The sequence below is a fragment of the Molossus molossus genome, unplaced genomic scaffold (assembly GCF_014108415.1).
Source record: "Molossus molossus isolate mMolMol1 unplaced genomic scaffold, mMolMol1.p scaffold_m16_p_16, whole genome shotgun sequence".
NCBI lineage: Eukaryota > Metazoa > Chordata > Mammalia > Chiroptera > Molossidae > Molossus > Molossus molossus.
In genome coordinates, this window is record NW_023425351.1 from 60,123,721 (window position 1) to 60,138,459 (window position 14,739).

The 14,739-nt window shown below is 39.1% G+C and overlaps 1 protein-coding gene across 8 annotated transcripts in view; it reads right to left on the reverse strand.

Moving 5' to 3' along the window:
- The window catches only part of TAF2 (TATA-box binding protein associated factor 2), a 78,419-nt gene extending 63,792 nt beyond the window's left edge, over positions 1 to 14,627 (reverse strand). For 3 of the 8 annotated variants that reach the window (XR_004959836.1, XM_036263789.1, XM_036263790.1), the window contains exons 1-3: positions 14,463 to 14,624; positions 13,972 to 14,026; positions 4,634 to 4,794 (exon numbers count right to left, since the gene is read on the reverse strand). Coding sequence is in view for 6 of the 8 variants with exons in the window: in XM_036263789.1 (XP_036119682.1) it covers positions 4,634 to 4,794; positions 13,972 to 14,026; positions 14,463 to 14,545 (299 nt within the window). In the remaining 2 variants the exon portion in view is untranslated. Of the gene's footprint in view, positions 1 to 2,555; positions 2,582 to 4,633; positions 4,795 to 13,971; positions 14,027 to 14,462 lie in introns of those variants that run through there. The other 5 variants (XM_036263784.1, XM_036263782.1, XM_036263783.1 and 2 more) reach the window with 3 other exon arrangements.
- Positions 14,628 to 14,739: the final 112 nt, after the last annotated feature.

Sequence of the window (14,739 nt, forward strand, 5' to 3'; positions counted from 1 at the left end):
TAACTACCAGCACAATCAGGATAGAGAACAGTTCCATCATCCCAAAAAGTCTCTTGTGCTATACACCTTGTGTCAAATAAAAGAAACAACAGAATGCAACTAACCCCTTGAGGCTGGCTTGTCTTACTCATTATGTCTCTGAAATTCATGAAAAGTGTTACATGTATCAACAGTGTGTTGCTTTTTATATTGAATAGTATGCCACTGTATAGACTATACTACAGATTCTTTATGCATTCACCCACAGAAGGACATCTGGGTTGTTTCCAGCTTGCAGCCATCACAAATAAAGCTGCTATGAACAACTGTGCATCAGTTTCTTTTCCTTCCTTTTCATGGTTAATTTTTATAAGGCCAAATAAAGGTAGGCAATGGTTATATAATTTATATTTCTGTAGTACATATACCCAGGAATGGGGCTCCAGAGACACGTGGTAAATATACATGGAGCTTTGTAAGAACCCACCAGCAGGAATCCTGTGTTCCTTCCCACCAGCAGATATGAACGTGCCAGTTGCTCCTCCTCATCCTTGCCAGCACTTAGTTAATGTAACATCAAAATTTAAAGACTATTTAGTATATCTATAGATTATAATTTATTTTCAATAACATTTCAAAAACATGAAATCTAAAAGATAGTTGAAGAACTTATAGAGGATATTATCTGTGAAATTTAAAAATAAAAAATAATTGTTACATAAAATGCCAAATTTAAACATTACATATTTGGCTGCTCACTTTCTTTATGGAAAATTATTCTCTTAGTGTCCTTATTTCCTGAGAAAAGTTAAAGTGGTCCAAATAAAATGATGAGTCATTAGAAATGAAATCTATTAGAAAGTCAGTTATGAGGAACAATTTTCTCATGGTTTAGATTTCAGTGTTTGTTTTCATAACAAGAATCAAATGTTTCCTTTCATAATAATCTCATAAAAGCCAAAAATTACAGGCAAGATTATAATAAATGTTTTCAATTTTCAGAATAATGATGACTACAAAATATTAATGCGCCCTTGCCCTGTAACCACCACCACTCCAACTCCCAGTTCTCCTCAAGGAAACAAAGCTGAAAGACGAGGAATTTCTGTAGGGGATATTGAAAAATTGGAAAATTAAAGTGATCAAAAGAATTTTCTCTAAGAACCTATTATAATCACCCACATTAAATGAAAATAATCTGTTAATGCTTTGTCAAATAAAAAACATGTGCTTCTTAAAACTATAGGTACAGCCCTGGACAGTTCGGCTCAGCAGTTAGAGCGTCGACCTGCGGTCCTGAGAGGCCCGGGTTCGGTTCCCGCTAAGGGCGCGTACCTCGGTTGCAGTTTGTCCCCGGCCCTGGTTGGTCGTGCGGGTGGCAGTCACTTGATGTGTCCCTTTCACATCGATGTTTCTCTCTCTCTCTCTCTCTCTCTCTCTCTGTTCCTGTCTCTCCCTCCCACTCTATCTGAACAAAAAATGGAAAAATGTCCTCAGGTGAGAATAAAAAAATTAAAAATAAATAAATAAATAATAAAATAAAATATAGCAAGCTCTCCAGAGCTGGAAACATTCAAATAGAAGGTGGAAGAGTATAGCTCAACCATTGTGGTTCAGTGGTTAAGCATCAACCCATGTACCAAGAGGTCGCCGGTTGGATTTCCAGTCAGGGCACATGCCTAGGTTGTGGGCCAAATCCCCAGTGGGAGGCATGCAGGAGGCAGCCAATCGATGTTCTGTCTCATCAATGTTTCTCTCTCTCTCCCCCTCTCCCTTTCTCTCTCTCTAAAATCAATAAAGAAAAAACAAATTTTAAAAAAAGGTAGAAGAGTATAGCGAAAATTCCTATTGAAGTTTTGACTAATGTTACAACTGTGACAACTTAATTCCAAGCAATATTATTACAATAAATGGCACTGAGGCATTGTGGCTGAGTTAAAATATAAAACGATCCTTATTACTTAACCATAATCAATAAGTGAATCAACCACTTCTACTATACAACATTAGTAAAATAATAACATTTAAAACCCCTACATCGAGATCTGTATTAAAATATAGTACCTAGAAAATCTTTTTTAAAATATAGCAAGTTTAAAAAAATCAACTCAAATCATTTTCAAAATCACCATAATCACTAAATAGCTACTTCATTTATATCTTAAGGTAGCTTCATTTCTACTGCCACTCCTTAATGGAAATAAAGACAGAAGGTAAGAATTAAACTGATTCTTGGAACTTTGGAAAGTTGAGATTTTTCAAGCAAAATAAAAAAAATTTACTAAGTGACCATGGCTAACTGAGCTCTGGTTCTGGCTGAAAAGAAAATTTAAAACACTGTCTTCCCCAAATTTCTTACCTTGGAAAAGAGTCTTCCTTTTCTTTACTTATAACAGTACATATAATGAGGTATCCTCCCTATCACTAGAGAAAAATTTTAAGGGATATCAACACCTCACAAATAATCATAGTAAAGTAAAACTTGCTTCCTCCAGATTTGGAGCCCACTGTTCTTGTCATTGCACTGTCAGATTATCTTTCTTGCGACCTGACTGGCAGATGGAGAGGCTTCTCACCCTGTCATCATATTCAGAGGTCTAGGCTCGACAGGGTAGCATCTTGGCCTCCTGGCAAGGCAATGGCTCCCCCACCTGCCCTTTCACAGGTGCCTTTTCCACTTGTCAGTTTCCACATATAGTTACTAACCCAAAGGCAGATGATTTTTTTCTGGGGAAAAGAGGATGCAGATGATTTTGTAATAAGTCCTTTTATGTCAGTTCTACAAGTATGGCTATAAAAGCAATGAAATTTCAACAACTGATCACCTTTGTGAAATTGTACAGGAGCAATTCAGAGATCCCTGAATTTTCCCAGTACCATTTTCTCTTCTCTTCTCTGAGTTTGTAAGATTCTAAACTAGTAATTACTGGGATCATAAATATCTAAAGCTTCTTTCTCAACCCTCCCTCACTTAAGATAGTGGTCCTCAAGCTTTACCTTGTATGAGAATCACCTGACAGGCTAGTTAAAACACAAACTGTAGGACCCTACCCCTGGTTTTTCAGTCAGGAGGTCTAAGGTAATGCTGGGGAATTTATATTACTGACAGTTCCCAGGTGATGCTGATGCTGCTTGTCTGGGAATCATACTTTGAGAACTACTGCCTTCAGGCACTATTACACATGTAGATTAGTATCTTGACTAAAAAGAGTGTATAATTAAAAAAAAAGATTTTAGAGTTTGGGACATTCTACCCCAAACCACTAAGAATCATAGAAATGATATAATCAAATTCTATAAAAGTTTGGAAAAAACAAGTGCTTTCAAATGCAGCTGCCAGTATTTGAAACAGTATAAATCTTCCTGGGACACAATCAAGTAGAATACTAAGAGCCTTAACAATGATAAGTAATCCTATTCTACTAAGAAAATAATTCGAAGGCAATAAAACCTAATCTGTTCCAAAATACTTACTCAATACTACTTATGATCACAAAAGCTGGAAATTGTACAAATGCCAAATAACCAGAAAATAATCATTCAAACTACAGTATACTAAGTGAAATATTACCTGACCATAAAAAGAATTAAAGAAGCCTATCAAATTATAAATGGAAAAGTGAAAAAGTATTTAAATAAAAAAAGCAGAACTTAAAACTGATCACAACATATGTTTACTGATGAAAATTAGAAGTAGCCTCAATACATGCAATCTTTACTTAAGGTGAAGGAATGAGATATTTCAGACACAATATTTTATATGATATTTATATTTTATATTCTAAAGTAGTTAAAATACATTACAGAATATTCTAAAGTAGTCTCTGCTCTATAGACAATAACCATCTAATTTATTAAAAATTACATTTAAGCTCAGCCTGTGTGGTTCAGTAGTTGAGCATTGACCTATGCACCAAGAGGTTGCCGATTGATTCCTAGTCAGGGCACATGCCCAGGTTGTGGGCCAAACCCCCAGTAGGGGGCGTACTAGGGGTACCCAATCAATGTTCTCTCCGATCAATGTTTTTTTCTCTCTCGCAAATCAATAAATAAGTAAAATAGTTTTTATTTTATTTATTTATTTTTATTTATTTTTCTTCCTTTATTGATTTTACAGAGAGAAGAAGGGAGAGGGAGAGAGAGATAGAAACATTGATGAGAGAGAACATTGATTGGCCGCCTCCAGCATGCCCCCTACCGGGGATCAGGCCCATAATCTGGGCATGTGTCCTGACCAGGAATCGAACTGGCGACCTCTTGGTGCATGGGTCAATGCTCAACCACTGAGCCACACCGGCTGGACTAAGTAAAAAAGTTTTTAAAATAAAAATTATATTTAATATTTATAAAGTAAATATTTTTCAAAATATCAAAAGTAAAAAAAGGTTAAGAAAACTTATTTAAAATTCTCTAATAATACTTCTTTAAAACTAGGCTAAAGAAGGAAAACTTAATAACTTACTATGTTGGGCAGAGGTAGTAAAATTTCTTCAGCCAAATGTACGGAGTGGTGAAAGCAACAGAACTTAGAATGAGAAAAAAATAACAAAAAACACCTGGAAACCAGAGTCTAATAATAATCTTGAAAAAATTAGGCAAATGATATGAAAAAAATGACTGTTAGAAATATCAACTTTTACAGTGTACAACTTACTGCTTTGATTCATTGTGACAAACTTCCAAGGTTGGATCATTATAAATAAAAGCCGCTTCTAAATCGTTGATCCTTACTCGGTATATTCTACACTGTTTGCTGTTCAACTTGATTCTATTCAAGTTTGCAACTGTGGGAAATATAGTCAGTTCCACAAATCCCTGTAAAGATAAAGAATAGTAACTTCATTATAATTAGGATTGGTATGTTTTACAATTTATTTCTTTCATTTCTAATACACATAGTACACTCCAGAAACAGAATCTCAAACAGTTACATACATACAAGTGCTCTCCAAATATCTCCATTTCAAATATGGTTGTCCTAGTGACTGAGCTGGCTGTGAATTATGTACGCTTTATCATTCTGGTGGCTCACATTCACTATCAGTAAAAATTATACCATCTTCTAGAAAAATAGTAAAAGGATTCACTATTCTTTAATATAATAATTTCTAAATAGACTGGGACCTAAACAAGGAGGAAGGAAAAGAAAATGACAGAGCAGGAGGAGAATCAAAACCAGGTTGGTGAGTGAAAGAACATGGCCCCCAAAATAGGGCAAAACAACTACATCCGTGAAGCTAACAAGTATGAGTCTCTGCTCACGGAAGGTGTATCAGGACATGTAAAGAGACAAGAGCTACAAGAGGTACTCAGACAAGTAGGGAATATCTACTGCTGCCTGTTAGAGCAACAGACACTTCAAAATGTTGGATGACTGCCAACCACGTAGACCAGAGACCATCCACATGTAGTTTTACCATGTTATCTGTGTAGTGAGCAGTCTATCTCAAAAATGTACCTAAGACGTGAAAGACAGCTAAACACACTAACCACCACCTTCTTGTGTTGAATTAAATGGGAAAGACAGACCAATGAAACATGGACTATCTATCCAATGGGTTAAATATCCTGGGTTGAGCCCTGGCCGGTTTGGCTCAGCGGTTAGAGTGTCAGCCTGCAGTCCAAAGAAACCCGGGTTAGGTTCCCGCTAAAGGCATGTACCTCGGTTGCAGTTTGTCCCCGGCCCTGGTTGGGTCATGTGGGTGGCAGCCACTTGATGTGTCCCTTTCACATGGATGTTTCTCTCTCTCTCTCTCTTCCTGTCTCCCTCCCGCCCTGTCTGAACAAAAAAATGGAAAAATATCCTTGGGTGAGGATAAAAAAAAAGAAAAAAATATATCCTGGGTTGAACACTGATGTTCTCAAACACGTAATAGGGAAGGGCATGAAATAGTAACATTTCAGGGGATGCAAAGTGAACAGAAAAATCCCAGAGGCTGCAACAGGAGTATCTAAGATAAAATGCAGGCAATAAACAAAGAAGACTAGATTATAACAATTATAATGGCTACTGTTTAATGAGCACAGCTATATGCCAGATACTACATACTTTCATATGTTCTCTCTAATCCCAATAACAACTTTAAAAGATAAGTACTGTTATACTTTTTTTACACAAATTAACATAATTAAATTATATTATTGAAAAATTGAGATTCAAATCCACTTCGAAATGAAGCCAATTGATTTCCACCCACTATGGCATGTCTCTCGGTACAAGGCTTTTAAAAAATATGAAGAATTTTTAGATAAGATTCAATCCAACTACTCAAAAGCCTAGAGATCCCGTAGCTTTTCTCCCCACCCATTCCCAAATTAGAAAAGAGCCATACAACCTTAAATTAGACCATCTGGACAGATTGATGTGGAAACAAGAGAGAACAGAAACAGCAAATGCAAAAATACTGTTGATGAAGTCTCTATGTTCAAATGTGTAAACTGTGAGCAACTGTAGGGAGGAAGACCAAATTCTCCTAATTAGCGTATCAGTAATGCAATGACCAATCTACACAAATGAGTTTGGATCAGCTGAAAGACAGCAAGCAGAACCAAGATAATGTCAACAGTAAACCAGAAAAGATTACGGAAAGTGATGTCAACAGCTACATGGATGGGAAATAGGAACAGGATTTGGCTTGCTAAACTAAGGTTTATAACAGTACAATAGTGAATGGAGTGCATTTCATGAAGATAAGGAAAGCCTGGTCTCCTTGAATCATCAGGTCTCTGACACCACCTAGAGCCCTAACATATACTTGCCTGCAACATTCAGACCCATTGATCAGCCTCCAATCCCTGGCATCCTTGGCAGCTGGTGTAACTGTAACCCCCTCAGGTCATCTAACATCTCACTCACTCTCATCTCCTTCTTGCTCCTGGCTCTCTCTCCACCTCACAGCTGACCATCCTCCTAAAGTCCCTACCCTACTTTAAGTAACCACACCTGTTGCCATTCAACCTTTTCAAAAACTCCTTCTCTACCTTCTAGCCTTAGATGAAACAGCTCTTGAATGCCCCTTGACAAGAAACTACTTATTCTTTCATTCACTACAAATGAGTGGAGGGGAAACCTCCTAGTTTCCACTGCTACTCCTAGACCATTTATACTTTACATAGCATATAGAAAACGAGCAAGGGAAGTGCCATCATTAAATTAAATGCACATGTTCTAGAGATAGACTGCCTGCATTCAAATCCCAGCTTCACCATTCAGTAAGTGTATGATCTTGGGCTAAGTTACTCTAGCTCTCTTTGCCTCAGTTTCTTATCTGAATAACAAGAATAATGACATTTTCTACTTTTTGGTGTCATGACAATTGAGCAATTTAATAGCTGGCATCTAATATATACCTAATAAATGTTTTTATTATTCTTTTCTACTTCTTTCCCTTTGTGTTTATGCCATCTAGGTATACCATCCTCTACTCTTCACTATTATCTCCCAAATTCCCCAACATTCACTGAAGGCTCAGACTCCCTTTCAAACCCATCTCTGCCATCACCTAAGTTACATGACTGTAGATCTATCGAATCCATGCAGTGACACAGCTTCAAAATTCCTTGGCTTCAATTCCTATGATCTTCACTTTCACTCCAGGACAACCATCAAGATCACACTCTCAAAGACACCTACCTCACCGCTGCTCAGAATTGCTCTGATGCTGACATTTTAAACCTGAACATCTACAATTTCTATCCCTTTGCCCTTCTTATTACTTCTCTTCCAGTCCTCCTGTTCAACCACATGAAATTCTCCTGTTCCTTGACCTCCTCCAGTTTCTCACTACAATTCTTCCTGGCACTCTTAGGGCTACTCTCTTCTCCGTTCTCTAAGATCCTTAACCACTCTTCTGCCAACTATCGATTCTCTTCCTCACCGTTACGTATACCTATCTTTCCCTCTCGTTTAAAATGGTCCTTCCACTAGTTCACTAGAGGGCATCCCATCCTCTGAATTATCCTCAGAAATCCTGCTCTATTAATTGCCCTCTCCTATAATTACAATTTCTCTTCTCTATAAAAAATGTCCCATGCCCACAAACATGTTCATGTCTTACACATCTTACTTTTAAAATCTTGAAATCTATGTCACCCTCAAATGAATTAATCTTTGCCCTTTTCCCAGCGTTATCATATTTTGTTTCTGAACTGACACTAATCCCTAAACTCCCAAAACATTACCATACTCCAGTAGTCAGACTGAAAGTCTTTGGAGGTCAAGTACTCAAGGAGGGCATGGCCCAAGTCTATCACAGAGGAGGACTAGTGCTATTTCCCCAGACCTAGAACATATAGCATACACTTTAGTAATGGGTAAATCCTCATATTAATTCTGACCAAGAAGTGAGGATTATTATAAGACTAAAAACACCACTGGACAACCCATTTCATTCCCTAAGACAGTAAATCAAAGCAACTAGACATGGCTGGGGAACTGCAAAGATTAGTGCCACCAGAGATTTGAAAGATGCCTACTACATCTTCCTTTAAGTCAATTATTTGGCCAGTGCAAAAGTCAAGTGGGCTTTGGAGAATGATGGTGAAGAAGTATCACAAACTCATCGATCACAGGCATGTTTGCAGGTGTAGAATTTTTACTACAGGTAATCAGCACAGCTCTTGGTTACTAGTGTTACAGCTAATTATAAAGCAAATGCTTCCCCATTCCCTCAAATCTTACCAGAAGAAAAAATCAGAAGCAGATTGCCTCCAAGACAGAAGAGGCCCTTCACTGTCATTTAACAACGAATGCCAACTCTCCTGCTCAAATACAGTCCAAAAGTCCCTTAATTATAGAACAGCGCATAGAAAATTATACTGATATATTAACATTATACTAACTGGACCTGGTGAGAAAGGAATAACAAATTCTCTAAATGCCTTAAACACACACACATACACACGAAACCACACACAGATGGCAGAGGATAAGTTAAGTCATATGAAAGTTCGGGGCCTGTCACATTAATAAACCTTCTAAAGTTCCACTGGTCTATAAACATGAACCTTCTAAAGTGAAAGATAAGTTGCTTCATCTTGCACCACCCACCAAGTGGGGGAAAAAAAGAGGCATGAAACTTGGTGGGCTTCTTTAGATTCTGGAGGCAATATATATACTTAGGCATACTGCTTACTAGGCAATAAAGCGTAGAGAGAGGTCCAAGGTAAGAAAGGGTTCAAGCAGGCTATGGTTCAAGCTGCCCTGCCACTTGAGCCTTATGACTCAGCATACCCAACAATATGGAAATGTCCATGCCAGAGAGAGATGCTTTACAGACTCCGGCTTCCTCTAATGGAATGATGGTGCACATTCCCAGTATGGCCATGACCTCTTCTGCCAACAGCTCTTTTCCATTTGCAAAGCAACTACTGGTTTGCTACTAGACCCTGCAGCACAGACTGAACACATGACCACGGGACTCCCATGTGACCTGAAATGGCCATCATGAACTGAGTGTAATATGAAGCTCTGAAGAATAAAACTGGACATGTGCAGCAGCTTTCCACTTTTAAATAGAAACAGCACATCTGGACTAGGCCAAGCAGGTTCACAAGGCACAAGCAAACAGCATGAACAGGTGACTCAGAATGCAATGGACTGGCTCCCATTGCTTTTCCCTCTCTCCCTCAGTCCAGACACCTATGGCCTCATGGAGAGTTCCTCACGCTCAGTTAACAGAATAGGACACAAGCCAAGAAGGATGAATAATTCTTCACAGAATGCTAGCACCACTAAAGTGTGACCCTGAAAGACAACGCAAGAAAATCCTACAGTGGGCAGAACACTGGAAAATATATCTGGTTGTACATTCTTTGTAGCAGCAGAGATGACCTGAAAGTACACATCTATACCAATCCATGGGCAGTTAGATGCTCACAGGTTGGCCAGCTGGTTAGGGACTTGTAAAGAACATGATTAACACACTAAAAATTAGACAACGATGGAAGAAGTAAGTATAAGCACAGATTTCTTAGACTAGGTATAATATGAAACTATTCATGTTGTTCCCACATAAATGACCATCAGAAGGCAGCCACTGCAGATGAAGCCCTCGAAAATCAAGTGGCAAGATTATCTATCCAGTAGATGTCACAGAGACTTTCCCTGCCCACCTTGCTCAATATACAAAGTGGTCATGTGGCAAGAATGGAGGTTCTGCATGAATCCAACAACACAGTCTCCCCTGTTTCCCAAGGCTAATCTAACTACCACCACTGCTTAGTGCCACCTCTCAATAGAAGATCATAGTAAATTTCTAATATGGGACCTTTCCAGAAAGGATCAGTCACTTAGTACAAAAATAACTACATTATAGAGTATGTATCATAAAGGGGTGACAGTGATTTGTCCTTATAAGAAGGGACAAGTATTCTACATTTTCCTTCCCTAACTACAATATACAGCTGACCCTTAAACAACTCAGGGGTTAGTTAGGGACACCAACCATAGATAGTCGAAAATCCATGTATCACTTAAGTCAGCCCTCTGCATCTGCAGATTTCCAACTGCAGATGGAAAATACAGTTGATGCCTGAACAACATGCCAGTCCACTTATACACAGAAATCCACATATAAGTGGGCACGCACAGTTTAAGCTTGTGTTGCAATATCCCACACATGCCTCCAATCAAGTGTATGGGGAAGAATGGCAATGGGCTCTAAAAACACACAAACCTTACTGGTTTTATGCTGTGCCCTACCATCCAGAAGCAGCTGGCATGATCAATTACTAAAGACTCAGTTACAGCACCTATTGAGATCTCTAACAGGATGCTGTCTTAAACTAGTGGATGATATACAGGGTCACTTCTCCACAGAGCTGGGAACCAAGGGGTAAACGTGAGAGTGACTATTTTCACCATTGCACCAAAAAACCCACTGAAAGAATTTTGCTTCCTATCTTTGTAACCCTGGCCTCCACATGTTCAGAGGTCCTAATGGTCAAGGGAGAAATGCATCCGCCAGGGCACAGTCATGGTTCCACTAAACTGGACTGTCCCTTGACCACTTTGGGCTCCTTCTACCACTGAACCAACAGGCAGAGAAAGAGATCACTGTACTGGCTGGAATGACTAATCCCAATTAAAAAACAGGAATTGAGGTTCTGCTATCCTATAGGACAAGAATTACATGTGGAATCCAGAACATTCATTGGAATGCCTCTTAGCTTTCACCTGACCAACAGTCTTACTCAATGGAAAACTGCAACAACTCAAAGACAAAACAAGCAAGGATACAGATCCTGCAGGAATGAAGGTTTAGGTCAGACCAAAAGAAATGCTGGCAAAAGGAAAGGGGATAATGGAATGGGTGAAGGAATAAGGAAACCGTGTATATCAACTTTGGCCTTGACACCAACTGAAGAAAGCAGGAGCTGTAGCAATTAAGCTTCACATTCTTTTAGCCTGTTCTCTTTCCACTATATAGTATGAAAGACACTGGTGGTAGCTAATGTTTTAGGTGGGAATAGTACTGAATCAACATTTTCTCACACTATTACATTAGTTTATGGATCAGCCAACTTTTTCTTCAAGGGCCAGATAGTAAATTAGACTTTATAGGTCACACAATTTCAGTCATAGCTACTCAACTCTGCCATTTTGGCTCCAAACCATAGACAATATATAGATATTGTGTTCAAACATTTATCTGGGTATGGCTGTGTTCAAAGAAAACTTTACTTACAAAATCAGGTCATTTGGCTATTGCCAACCTCTACAATAGCTGATCAGATTTTTTAAGTTCCCTGTGTTGGGAAACGAGCTTTTCACCTCAACAAAGGACAGGATAGGACACTTCAGGGCAAAGGGGACAAACTGTTCTATTCTCCTAATCCGCTTTCCACCCTACTCTGTACCCCAGGAGTTGCACTGACTGGGCATCAGACCTCTGGCTTCTGGTTGAGTTGGTTAATGGGAGGCATGGGTGGAAACTGAAGGGAAGAAAGAAAGAGCTCATTATATTTATTCCCCCAGGTTCCTTTATGCCAGGGTGAGGAAGGTAGTGGCTTCACTCTCCTATCAAAGGCCATTGCTCCTCTAAGAGTTACATTGCTCCTCTTTCCTATAGTTGCCGAAGGTTCTAGTAACCTCTCCCTTCCTTTGTTCTTTCAGGTTTAGTAGTAGCAACGTTCCTCAATGCTAACCTAACATGCTCCTCCATCTCTTTATTCTCTTAACCCTGTTTGTTCTCAATGAAGTAGTCCTTTCATTAGTTCCCCTCAATTAACCTGAATGAATGTGCCATGTTTCCTTCTGGGACCCTAACCCATACACCATCATAGCGATATTGCCAGTAGAAAACCTAAAGTCATCCACAACTCCTTTTTGGCATTCCTAATTAGAGTCATCTGCAATCCCTTATGCCTATCATTTTGCCAGCAGTAGAGGAGGTAGACAAGGAAAACAATAACCAGATAAGAATAGATGACTCTCAGGTCATCCTTGATAAAAAAAAAAAAGGCTTAATTATGCCCTGGCCAGTATGGCTCAGTTGGTTGGAGCATCATCCCATACACCAAAAGGTTGCAGGTTCAATCCCCAGTTGGGGCATATGCCAGAGGCAATCGATTAATGTTACTCTCTCTCCCTAAAATCAATTTTTGATAAAAGGCTCAATCACTTGCTAACTTCATGCCCTTAAGAAAATTCCTTAGCCCCCATTCTTTCAGCTGGTTTATTGATAAAAATTAAAATAGTATCTACCTCATGGGGTTATTGTGAAGATTAAGTGAAGCAGTAGATACACATAAAGCCCTAGAAAACAGTCTTACATGTACTTAATAAATGTTCACAATAATTCAGTCAAATATAACAACTCTCTTTCTTTCTTTTTTTTAATCTTCACCAGAGGATATTTTTCCCATCTATCTTCAAATAGGGTAGAAGGGAGGAAGGGAGAGAGAAACATTGATGTGAGAGAGTCACATTGATTGACTGCCTCCCGCACGACCTCAACCAGGGCCGGGGACTGAACTGCAACTGATGTACGTGCTCTTAATCAGAATCAGACCCTTGACTCTTCGGTCTGAGGGCTGTCGATGTAACTGATGAGCCAAACTAGCCAGGGCTCAACTCTATTTCTATGCCATTTTACTTTTATCTTTATTCAGGGCTTCATCAATTCTCCCCTAGTTTATCATGGTAACATCTTAACTAGACACCCTAATTCCTGCGTCTTCTCTACCCAATTCACAAAACACAACCCATCTATAGTATCCATATCCTTCCATGAGTCACAAGGTAAAGAATCATATGCAAGGAATCTTGAAAAACAAATTCCTTAAATGAGGAAATTGAACTTAATGAATCTTTAAGGATCCTTATAAATCTAAGATTCTGTGATTCTTATGAACATATTACATTTTAAAATCTATATAGCTCATCATAAGTAAGTTGGAGAGGAAAGTTCATGCCATAACTCAAAGAAAATCGGCTCTCACTAAGATTTGGTCTATTTAATACAGATTCCTCTGAAAAAGTAAATTAAATACTTGGGTTGTCAAGGACTTTTCTAGAATGGAAACATATCTGCAATCTACACATCTAAAGTGGGGGGGGCGCTTAGGAGGGAGTGTTACTAGATTTCAAACACCTCATCTAAAATTTCATTAACCACCAATGTCACATAAACCAGGTCAGCCAATAATCAGAAAACTAAACTGGCCTCTTGGCAGCCAAGTTAAGCCAGTGTGCGCTCTAATCTTAACTTTGTCAAGAAGAAATCTCACTATGGATTTGTTCTTCTTTAATGCACAATTCTAAAATGTATGGTAATACAGATTTTCATATTCCACAACAGATTAAAAGGAATAAGATTTTAATCCAGGAAACAGGAAAAAAAAGAAGGGAAAGGAGAATTGAGGAGTCACCCAGATCTGAATGCTCATTCTGACCTATTCTTGAAACAATTATCTGGAAGGGCAAGTTTCTAAGTACTGTATTGTAAAGGGTGGATTTGTACTGCTTATAATTGTTCACAATATACTTACCACAACAGACTTTCTCTGGAAGTTTATGTTGTTGATGCAGACGACCTGATGGGTTGTATATTAAAAAATAAATACATAAGTAAAATAAAGAAAATATTTCTATTATTACGTGAAGCATAATTCTACCCAAATGTATGCAAAGCCTACGTTCTAAGCAGCTCAAAAATCACTTTGTCTTTCATTTTAAAAGCTTACCAATCTGGGTAACTTGTTTGTTTTGAATTTAACAACAGTCACAAAAATAAATGTCTTTGGACAAACAGAGCTTAGTGCTTTAAGAAAAAAGGTTTATTAACCTGCAAGGGGCAATAAATCTGTTGAATTACACGGCCGGGCAAAGTATTTTCGCCCCACAAGCACCATTTCCGTCACAGTGAGTGGGCTCCAGTTTCCCACTAGGTTTCCCAGCCAAGTCAGTTTTAAGCAAAGACAAAATAGCATTAATGAAAACAAAACCTAGAAGAGGAAAGGGAGATGAAAAGAATACTTATAATTTATATGGTCTTGGACTTTCAAAGCCTTTGTCTCCTTTCTTCCTGTTCATTCTGGCGGGCTCTAAGCCAGTCGGCGGCATGAAGGACGGATCCCGCGGGGCTCGGCTTCCCGGCTTCCCCGAGGGCGGCGGGGCATCACCGGGTTCCGGCTCCTCGCTTCCCCGCGCGCCCAACAGCCACGCGCGCGGCCGCGGCTCCCGACGCCGCCCCCCACTCCCTCCAGCCGCCCTCGCGAGCTCCGCTCTCGGAGATCTCCCTCCTGCCACCGCTCAAA